At 36.4% G+C, this 11890-nt stretch overlaps 1 protein-coding gene across 2 annotated transcripts; it reads right to left on the reverse strand.

Annotated features, from left to right (window-relative positions):
- Nucleotides 1–1215: 1215 nt before the first annotated feature.
- On the reverse strand, nt 1216–11675 carry LOC136208711 (ubiquitin carboxyl-terminal hydrolase 8-like). 2 transcript variants are annotated; one of them, XM_065999831.1, is made up of 13 exons: nt 11307–11675; nt 9847–10044; nt 8933–9074; nt 7991–8050; nt 7810–7905; nt 6375–6728; nt 6157–6297; nt 5859–6029; nt 5450–5707; nt 5048–5196; nt 4417–4968; nt 3041–3314; nt 1216–1667 (listed from the first exon to the last, which is right to left on the reverse strand). In XM_065999831.1, the coding sequence occupies exons 1-13, from the start codon at nt 11636–11638 to the stop codon at nt 1557–1559; spliced, it is 2838 nt and encodes a 945-aa protein (XP_065855903.1). In that variant the 5' UTR covers nt 11639–11675; the 3' UTR covers nt 1216–1556. The 2 variants fall into 2 exon arrangements, with proteins under 2 accessions (XP_065855903.1, XP_065855904.1); XM_065999832.1 differs by lacking the exons at nt 9847–10044; nt 11307–11675 and adding an exon at nt 9630–9692.
- Between the last annotated feature and the right edge of the window lie 215 nt (nt 11676–11890).

Consider the following 11890-nt stretch of genomic DNA (forward strand, 5'->3'; position numbering starts at 1 on the left):
ACTCGTATCCCCAGCAAAAGAATTAAATTAGTGACCAAATGTGAAACTTTATATACATGTAAATAACTAAATGTATACATATACATATAAAACATCCATTCAGAAAGAACTTCCCAACTAAATCCAGATGAGCAAATTAAAAGAAGATCATCCAAAGGGGGCCAGACCCGAATAAGCAGCTATCGGCGTCATGCCATCTTCATTCATTTGCCAAATTCCAGGCACTGTTCAACCAACATTCGAGATTTCTCAAGAAAACTACTTCTCCGTTTATCATATCATCCAGAACAAATCATTGAAACGAATATACATAGTATACGAAAGGGGAACTCATATCCCCGGCAAAAGAATTAAAATTAGTGACCAAAAAAACTATACCATCAATTCTTCTTCTGTGAAATTGAGTATATACATGTAAATAGCTAACTAAATATATACACATAAAACATCCATTCAAAAACAACTTCCCAACTAGAAATCCAGATGAGCAAATTAAGAGAAGATCATCCAAAGGGGGCCGGACCCGAATAAGCAGCTATCGGCTTCATGCCATCTTCATTCATTTGCACAATTTCAAGCACTATTCGACCTACATTCAAGATTTCAAGGAAACAACTACTTCTCTATTTACCAAATCATCCAGAAGACATCATTAAAACGAATATACATATTCTACGGAAAAGGGAACATCTCGTATCCCTGACAAAATTAAATTAGTGACCCAAAAACCTATATACATGTAAATAACTATATATATATATATATATATATATATATATATATATATATATATATATAACCATCCAAAAACAACTTCCCAACTAAATCCAGATGAGGAGCAAATTAAGAGAAGATCATCCAAAGGGGGCCAGACCCGACGAATAAGCAACTATCGGCCTGATGCCGTCTTCATTCATTTGCCCAATTCCGAGCACTGATTCAAGATTTCTCAAGAAAACAACTACTTCTCTATTTATCATATCATCCAGAACACATCATTAAAACAAATATACATATTCTACGGAAAGGGGAACAACTCGTATCCCCAGCAAAAGAATTAAATTAGTGACCAAATGTGAAACTTTATATACATGTAAATAACTAAATATATACATATACATATAAAACATCCATCAAAAACTACTTCCCAACTAAATCCAGATGAGCAAATTAAGAGAAGATCATCCAAAGGGAGCCGGACCCAATAAGAAGATATCGACGTCATGCCATCTTCATTCATTTGCCAAATTCCAGGCACTGTTCAACCTACATTCGAGATTTCTCAAGAAAACAACTACTTCTCCGTTTATCATATCATCCAGAACAAATCATTGAAACGAATATACATAGTATACGAAAGGGGAACAACTCATATCCCCGGCAAAAGAATTAAATTAGGGACCAAAAAAACCTATACCACCAATTCTTCTGCTGTGAAACTGTGTATATACATGTAAATAACTAAATATATATATATAACATCCATTCAAAAACTTCTTCCCAACAATGTACACCAAACTCGTTCATCCCTTCGCTTTCCAATTCTATCTATGATGTCAAGTAACTCTCCTGTAGAAGAGAACATAAGCAGCAGATGCTTTAATCATTTGCTCACTAATGGCTGAAACTCTCTCATCATCAAACTCATACCACCTTCCATGCCCGTGCTGTGTAGAGAAATGGAAACAGTCAGATTGCTACACCCGGGACAAGACGAGTAATAGCATTTTTCGAAAACAGAAAAGGCGTATATAGCATTCAATCACATTTGGATTGTGACGTATAGCAATAAATCACATTTGGTCCAATTTAGACAGAAATTAGGGCGTGCCTAAGGAGACCTATTAAATCACGTGTGAGATGATTGCTAATCCGGTGGAGAAGAACTTATGTTCACTAAGGTCGTAGAAGCAGAGAAACAAGTGTATATATGAAAATTAAGGCAACTAAGCAGATTAGAGAAATATTATAACAGTTGTGTTGCGATTAGTAATCAACAAACACAAACATTTAATAGATCTCCATACATACACGCTATTTCCACATAAATTGGACAAAATGTGATTGATGGTTATATGTCAGGGATCAAAAATAATAGGTCGGGGGTCGAACACAAATATTTTTCATAGGTAAAGGCTAAATAGTGCTTTAAGCCTTTTCCAGAAACATAAATGACGGAGAAAATCATTTTGGAACTTGTTTTTACCAAGTTTATTTTTTCAACTCACTAGAGATGGAATCATTAAATTTAGACGAAAATTAGAGCGTATCTAAGGAGACCTGTTAAATCGCGCATGAGATTATTGCTAATCGGGTGGAGAAGAGAAGTCTCCAAGGTTGTAGAAGTGGTGTGGAATATTATATATATGAGAATTAAGGCAACTAAGCAGATTAGCGAAATATTATAACAGTTGTGTCATCAAAGGCAAACATTTAATGAATCTCATCTCCTTGTATACACGCTATTTCCGCCTAAATTGGACAAAATGTGATTGATTGTTATATGTCAGGGGATCTAAACTAATAGGTCATGAGTCGAACACATAGCTTTTATAGGTAAGGGCTAAATAGTGCTTTAAGCCTTTTCCAGAAACATAAATGACTAGAAAATCATTTTGGAACTTGTTGGTTCTACGAGGAAACTTTAACCTCACATGTCAAAAGACATGGAATCATAAAATTTGATCATTTAACCGTTTGATGCTTAATGATTTCCAATATGCAAGCATTATTTTAAACCCCTATGTTGCGCACGGACACGGACATGGTCATAGAAACAGACACCGGCAACATTATTTCTAGAACATAACCTTTCTAAAATAGCCTTCAAACAAAAATAGACACTGACACAGACAGGAAACACAAAAATGCAAAGCAACTAAAAAGGAGTGTCCGTGCACCATGGCCAGATTGTCATCAGCAGCCATCCACCTCAAATAATTCAATGTGGACCAATTCTATGAAAAGTTCTTAAACATCATGCCAAAGTGCGGTATGAACCCAAGAATAAAGGGGAGGACGGAGAAAGACAAGCACTTACATCGACAAAAGCAGTGTAGTGACCACTTCCCATGCCTCCGTAATGGTTACTTACTGCATACAGCTCATAACGATTGGAGGATTGCCCATCCTTGTAAGATATGTAATTTGAAAGATCAAAATCTTCAATTGGGAAATCAACATATGTTTCAAGCTTGTTCTTCATAAATCGGCTGTATGAGAATCTCTTTAAATGAACAATCAATATCTCAGGCAATCTCCAAAGATCCAACTTTTTGCTAGCTTGTTTGAACTTTTTGCAACCAGGACAGAACCTAATATTTGATATAATTTAAGTGTCTGGTATCTCAGAAATCAAAAGAATGTGCGCACAAAAAACAAGCAAACAAATGCATACATCATATAGGAAACAAAATATGAACAGCATGCATGCGAACCTAGGAAGCACTGACATGGGTACTCATACTCGTACGGGTGCGGCAAGCAGAGTTTTTAAAAAATATGAGACACAGGTCGGGGACACGCTAAATTTATATATATATAGCATTCATTAGTCATTATAAACCACAAATAACATCCATAATAAGTCATTAATTCATCAAAAAGAAACATTTAATACTTCGAACTATTTAAACTACCAAAAAAGGGAGAGCTTCTATATTCTTTTCATTATATTTTGATTTCTCTTTTTTTATTAGGGTTTTATTTTATTTTTGTAAAATTATTAGAAGTTACCTCCACATTCTACTTAACTCACTTAGAATCCGTGTCCCAGAAGTGTCCCCATTAAAAAAGAAAAGAAAAAGAGGGGACACTTATTTTGGAGTTCGGGTGGAGTTTCGGAGTGTCAGACACTCCTACCTTAGTCTCCTAGAAGTTTTGGTGCTTTCTAGATGCGAACAAACATTTTGAACTGGCCTAATACATATGTTGCCCCTGTACTTACCCCAAAACTTCAAATGCCCCCCTAAACTTTTAAAAGTTCCAAATGACCCCTATGCTTGCCCAGTTGCATTCAGTGAACCCCCCTATTCAAATAGACAAATAATTAGGAACTTTTGAAAGTTCAAGGGGCAGTTGAAGTTTTGGGGTTATTGAATGCAATTGTACAAGAACAAGGGGTTATTGAATGCAATTCGACAAGAATAGGGGTTATTGACTGCAGTTGGACAAGAATATGGGGTTATTAAATGCAATTGGACAAGAAGATGAGGTTATTGAATGCAATTGGACAAGAATAGGGGTCTTTTGGAACTTTTTGAAAGTTCAGGGGGCTGTTGAAGTTTTGGGCCAAGTACAGGGGGCAACAGATGTATAAAGCCTTTTGAACTCTATAAGCTTACATGCATATATGATGTCAAACAAAACAAATACTGAAGCACAAAATTTCCAGTATAAATTGAGCAACACACTAACCACATGTCTTCAGGTCCTAAGGGCTCTTCCTTCAGATATGCTTCAAGGCATTTATACAAAGAAACAGATTCTTGAGGTCTGCTTATATATAACTGCGGCTTAAAAACCTCCGGTAAAGAGCTAAGAATGCAAGTATCATACTTTTCAATCATCTTTTCTGACCATAAAACATGCACTTCCAATCTATTTGTATACGGTAGGACCCTCACTGGCTCATTCATCTTTATCTTCTTTGTTGGTCGATGAGAATCTTTGATGTAGAATTGAAATTCAGAACTGAATTGCGGGTTGTCATCTGTTTCACCACCTGAACCTGCAGTGCAATCTGAAGCTGTAGGACAAGGTACATCGTCCTTTTCAGAATCTTCATTTGCTTTAGCTCCCGACTCATCATAATCATTTAATGCATCATCAGAAGGCATGACAAATGGATTTAGGAGTTTCAGATACTGTCTACAGAGACTATGTCCATGAGAGAGGTCGGATGATCTTGTTACGAGAGGAATGCCAAATAGTTTCCAGTTTGGTTCTGCAGTCTCAATTTCACTAGACCTGAAACCCATATTTCACATAAATCAGTTAACAAAAGCTCAGTAGAGCAACAAAGTAAAAGTTGAGATGATCTGCTTACTTGTCCAAGAGCTCATGCATAAACACAACCAATGGGGACGCCTCGTTATCTTTGGGTAACCGATAAGCGACCAGTTTATCATCATCTCTAATCAAAGCTAACGCATCAGATGGCTCCTCCAGGAAACGGAAAATTTTTTCCTTGTATATCTACAAAACAATCCAATGAATACAGACATCAACATGCTTCCCCAACAAAAATGTACTACATAAATTCTGCATTCAAACACAGACCCACAAAGAATCCTAAATATATTTTAAACTACTATATCAAAAATCAGAGTAGTAACATCCAAGTGACAGATACATTCATATAAAGCATGACAAGTAGAACATGCTTCCATGGGTCACTGAAAAGCATAGAAGATACAGGATATCATAACGCTCCAGTTTATCAGCCCACCTCAACAACCAACAGGGTTTCATCATTTCTCAAGGCACACGCACTGCTCACAGCCTCAGTTAGATCCTTTAGCCTCCCATACTTTGGCAAAGTTACTGTAACAGGACAAGGGAGCATAACCCCATCGGTGCTAATGATTGTCAAAGTCATTGTCCGCATTGTTGTTGAAGGCAAGGGCAGCGACAAGTACATAAATGGATCAAATGTAACAGATTTCTTCTTGCATGAAGGGCAAACTAGTGTTGACCGGTACTGACCCTATAATGTCAATAAAAGAAGAAAAAAATTACATTAATCCAAAAAAAAAAGGAAATAAATTTTGTATCTGTTGACTTGATTTGCAGAAAACTAGAGAATGAAAATTGGTTCAGAAGTCCAAAACTGAAGACTATTAAAATAGAAAACTCACTTGATACAAATCCACTATAATTGAGTTATTACGAGTTAGGTGATTCCTCCAATATTCATCTGCCACGTCCATGTCTGGACGGCCTTCTGCATCTTTAGTTTCTACGTAGGGCTTGCACTTCACACGGTTCAGATCTTCATGGAGTCCGTCCAACAGAAAGGCCAGAAACTCCTGCATTAGATGAAGGAGGAGTACTAAAAGTCATTCAAGTGATTCCATCCATATGAAAGAAAATTGATAATCTCACAGTAGCAGCAGATGAAAGAGAAGCAAAAATAAGAAGAATCAGATAACTAACTTGGGAATCATGCTGATTACAGCCACTAAACTGAGAAGCAAAATTTTCAAGTTTTCGTTTGAACGTCACAGGAGCAACTGGGGCTGCTCCTGGAACCCACAGCTTCCTCAACAACTCCCCAAATGCAAAGGCAAGTTGACCCTGAACAACAAGAAAGAAGAGGATCAACAATATAAAGTTAGCAAATTACGTAAAGATGACATGACTTAGTCACGTACCTTCATCCCTAATGGATTTTCACGATTTATTTCTCTTTTGTAATCTTCTAAAAAATAATCAACTAGCTTTGGGGTGTGTGCCAAGCACTGAATTGCACTGTTCATGAAACATGTATTCCCAAGATTTTGTAATCCTGTCAAACCCAACAAACCAACTTTTCTATAGCTGCAACCAGAAAGTGATGAAGTAATTACTGATGAACATGAACTTGTGTAATCGCTACTTCCATTCATTCTAACTGAACTAATGCTGAAAGAACTATTTTTCATGTTAGCTTCGATCATCTCATCAATCCTGCCATCTGAATGATCTCTGGAATCTGAAAATCCATGCATGTGCAATTCAAGGACATCCTGCAAAGAAAAATATGCAAGATAAGATTATATAAACAAAAAAGGCCTAATACATCTGTTGCCCCTGAACTTGGCTCAAAACTTCAACTGACTCCCTAAACTTCCAAAAGTTCCAAATGACCCCTTATTCTTATCCAATTACATTCAATAACCCCCTATTTCTCAATAGAATCTGTTGGATACAAAAAAAAAAAAAAAAAAAAAAAAAAAAAAAAAATTAGAGATACGCTCCAACACGTGTCAAAGTGCTCGCCACGTGTTAAAAAGAAAATGCCAAATAGACAAACAAATAATTAGGAACTTTCGAAAGTTTGCAGGAAAGGTGAAGTTTTAGGGTTATTGAATGCAATTGGACAAGAATAGGGGTGTCACATATTGCACGTGCATCGTAAGAAGTTGAAGGACTAGACTGGATATTTACAAGATGTGGTTATTAGTAGTTATTTCTGTTATTTCCTTATTTGATTTCTGTATTGCTTTATGCTGTTATTGCATTCTGTTAGCAGAAGTCTGTTATCGTTACTTTAGTGGGCTAGCCAATTTGTCCTTTTGAGTTTGTTATACCAGCTGTACACACAGCTGGTGTGTAACCGTTCTTTGGCAGACCTCAGCTGTACAAGCTGTATCAAGGCCATGCTTTGCTATGCTACAATCCATCAACGAGAAATATCTAAACTATCCTCCTCCTCTTTCTTCTCTCGTTCTTTCTTTCTAGCTCTTCTATTGCTTCTATTCTTTCTATTCTAATCTGTCAGAATCCTTTAATTCCTGACAAGGGGGTTATTGAATGCAATTGGACATGAATAGGGGGTTGTAATTGGCCAAGAACAGGGGGTTTATTGAATGCAATTGGACAAGAATAAGGGGTTATTGAATGCAATTGGAGAAGAATAAGGGTCATTTGTAACTTTTTGAAAGTTCATGGGGCAATTGAAGTTTTGGGCCAAGTCCATGGGGCAACAGATGTATTAAGCGCAAATAAAAATAGCAAACTGGCATTATATGGAAGTCGTAAGTAAATCATATGTAGATTAAATGGTTACCATCTTATTCAATAAAGGAAAGTTTGACAAACTGTTACCTCTGCTGCAAAATGGTCCATAGAACCATTTGGTAAGCCAATATTGCAATTCATACAGAACTTAGTTGTTTGACCAGAGAAGTCCCATATATGCAACTGCACAACAGATTATATAAATGAACATATCCTTCTTGTCTCAATAAATTTTCACTAGATATTAAATAATCATCAGCACACTAACCAGCTCAGCCTTGGGATTGAATATATTAGTGGCTCTTCTGTAAGAAGAAGCCATGTTGTCCTGAAAATTGCATTATATTGTCAAATACACATAAGAAATCTTAAAAAAAAAAAAAAAAAAAAAAAAAAAAAAAAAAAAGGTTCTTGAATTCAGCTTGATTTGTAGGACTAAATGGAATCCAGATTAACTTTGTGATTACACCAACACATAGTTGTTAAAGGCGCTAAAGGGTTCTGGAGCCTAGACTCAAGGTGCAACGCAAGGCGCGCCTAAGTAACACAAGGCGCAGAAAACAAATATATATATACTCTATTACTAGTAAAAGCATAAACCAAAAAAACACACTTATGACCACACAAACAAGACAATCACATAAAAACATAATACTAAATGTCAAAAACACCAAGTTAAGTCCATACTTCATAGGCACAGTAACATAAAACAATAAAAAAACAAAAAATATTCTTATTTATATCAGGGGTTAAGATTAATTTTATTTAAATTGGATTAGTGGTTGAGATTAATCAATCATTTGTTTTACACAAAAAAAAAATAGTGAAAACAGTATATGCTACTGATGCGCGCCTTGACTCAGGCCAGAGCCTTTTAAACTGCACCTCACTTGTGCAATCAAGGCTCACTACCTTGAGCCTTGCATAAGGCATGCCTTTAACAACTAAGCACCAAATAAGCACGTGCTCAGCTAGATGTAATTGATCTGACAGCCATATTGGCAAGTACTCACATATTCACCATCTTCCATACATAATGCCTCTTTTAAATTCAAAGTATCCCTAACAAGATTATGCATTCAGAAGACTATCAACCACACTACTACAGGGTCCACGTTGGAACCCTTGCAACTTATTCAGAAATAATTCCACCTCAGTTGAATAAGATAGCCAGTACAAAAAAAGAGTAAGGTATGATAGGAAATATTACCCCTAATCTTATCTTTACTACCAAAGAATTTCTTTCCCAAGACATTGAAAGCCTGATCTTTAAAGGAAACAAGTCTTCTCCATCATCTTCCACAAGCAAAGAACTGTGGTCAACCTTCAGTACTGCATTTGAATCAATATGCCTGCAGGAGTCGAACAAATCAATGCAACTCTCCATAAGATAACACTTCAGAGGCATGCATTGTTTCCATCTCACAACTACATTACTGAAAGCGTCAATTTTCACGACGTTCTCTAGTTTCTAGTTTAGTAGCAGCAGCCTACAAAGCAAAACTGGCAACCAGACATGCTTGAATGAACTTATGTGAATTTTAGTAAAGATAAGATCAGGGGTAATATTTCCTATCATACCTTCAGCACTGCATTAGAATCAATATGCCTGCAGGAGTCAAACAAATCAATGCCCAAAGTAGCAGAGTAACATAATATATCCTTAACTGAACTCTCCATATAAGATAACACTTCAGAGGCATGCATTGATTTCCATCTGACAAATACATTACTGAAAGCTTCAACTTTCGGAACGTTTTCTAGTTTCTAGTTTAGTAGCAGCAGCCTACAAAGCAAAACTGGCAACCAGACATGCTTGAATGAACTTATGTGAATTTTAGTACCTAATCCTTAAGTTATGCTAATTTTGCGAGTAATTTTATAGCAGGGTAAACAGTCCGCCTCACCATTTAAGTGCCCGCAACCACATTGTTTGTAATCTCATAAATACATTATGAAAGCATCAATTTTCAAGAGGCTTTCTAGTTTCTAGTTTAGCAACAGCAGCAGCCTACAAAGCAAAACTGGCAACCAGACATACTTGAATGAATTCATGTAAATTTTTAGTACTTAATCCTCAAGTTATTCTAATTTTGCAAGTAATTTTATAGCAGTCCGCCTCACCATTTAAGTGCCCGCAACCACATTGTCCCAGGTAACAATGCGAACGCTTGACATCCAGAACGTTCTGTTATGTCATCATCCTTACTGGTGTTGTCAACCTTCCTTAAATCCAGTAATATTTCTTCAGCATCATTCCTCACTAAAACATCATACAATATTCCAGTTTCTTTAGCAACAAATTGAGCCTCCCTCCACCACCTGAAGATAACGGAAACATAATTTAAACAAATGCATATAGGTTCTATTTTTCATCAATCTAGCCAATCTTCGCTCCATTGCTAATAATAATATCCACAATTTCCAGCCATAAAAAAACAAAATTCAATGAAAAAAATAAGCTCCGCAATTGTATTCACCCGAGAATATCATGAAATCACCAATAACACATTTAGAAATAAGCCTAAACCATACATAACCCCTAAAGTTGTCCATTTTGGTCACTTTGTCCCCCAAACTTAAGAACAACCCATCAGCCACTCCAACTTCCAGAAAGTGAAGTAGCAGGCCACTTAATTTTCCTCAATCGGAGAAGACAACTCATCAGCTACTCCAACTTTCTGTCACTAATACAGACACTGTAAAAGCCCAATACAAATGCCACTTCAAATATAGGGTTTAGAATTTAGGAACTGGGGTCTAGAATTTTTCAGTTAGGGTTTAGGATTTTTGAATTGGGGTTTAGAATTTTTGAATTAGGGTGTAAAGCGATATATAGAAAATAATGATCTGATACTATGATTTAATTGTAATTTTATAGTTAAGGATGATATTCATTTAAAAATCCCATAAAAAAACCTTGCACTCCATGAATCAACGCAATTCCAAAAACTCAGCGAATCAACAACCTTTTTAGAGCATATACTAAACTCATACACAATTTGAAATACCATCACGAAAGGCCAAAGGAAAAGACACATTGCATACAGAAATCAACCGAAAGGCAAGTGGTCCTCACAGTTCATCCTCTTCTCATCTGTGATTGAGGAAAAATAAGGGGGCAATATCTCACTTTTAGGAGTTAGAGTTAGAGTGGCTAATAGGTTGTTCATTATGTTAGGGCAAAGCAACCAAAATGGACAATTTAGGGAGCTAGGTATGGTTTAGGCCTTTAGAAATATTAGAATATCTGTAAAATTACAGACAGTGTAAAAGCCCAATACAAATGCAACTTCAAATATAGGGTTTAGAATTTAGGAATTGGGGTCTAGAATTCTTGACTTAGGGTTTAGGGTTTATGAATTGGGGTTTAGGATTTTTGAATTAGTGTGTATAAACATACTTTATTTATGAATTGGGGTTTAGGATTTAATTGTAATTTTACAGTTAAGTATGATATTCATGTAAAAACCCCACACTCCACGAATCAACGCAATTCCAAAAACTCCGGTATCCATAGCAACAAAATACGGAAAAAAACAAAAAAACCTAACTGAATCTGAAAGCAGTAAAATCGAGCGCACCTATAAGGAACCAAGTAAAGCTTATCAACGTCATTGTCAATATCATCGTCATCAGGAAAGAGGGATTCATAAGTGGTGGTGTGATTGGAAGTAGAGAGAGCAGAACGATGATCGAATTCGAGGTCGAGGAAGTTATCATCATAGGCGGCGGAGGTAAAGAAATCGTCGTCCATGGAGGAGGAGGGAGCTAGGGTTTCGGAGAAGAGAGAACGAGCGAGTGATTTGCAGAGTCGGAAAGTAGAGAGAGAAAAAGCAATTAACTTTAGAGAGAGAAAACGGGTGGATTCAGTGAATAGTCGCAGACAGAGCTTCTCTGAGTTACGGCGGCTCATAGAGATGACATAAGAGACGACAATGTCTATAATAGCGTGGGGTATCTCAAACTAAGATTAAATTCTTAATAAACAATTTTTTATCCGTTTTAGTATAATTGATTTCCATGTTTTAAAAATGGAAATGGAATCGGATCGACAACTAAATCAGAGATAAGAAAATCGGTTGATTCGAATTGATTTTTTTTTAGAAAGAGTATTCTAAGGGCTACACAGAACAAAGTCTGGGAAAGGAGACGTCCGGGACATCCC

Source organism: Euphorbia lathyris, chromosome 10 (assembly GCF_963576675.1).
Source record: "Euphorbia lathyris chromosome 10, ddEupLath1.1, whole genome shotgun sequence".
NCBI classification, from domain to species: Eukaryota; Viridiplantae; Streptophyta; class Magnoliopsida; order Malpighiales; family Euphorbiaceae; genus Euphorbia; species Euphorbia lathyris.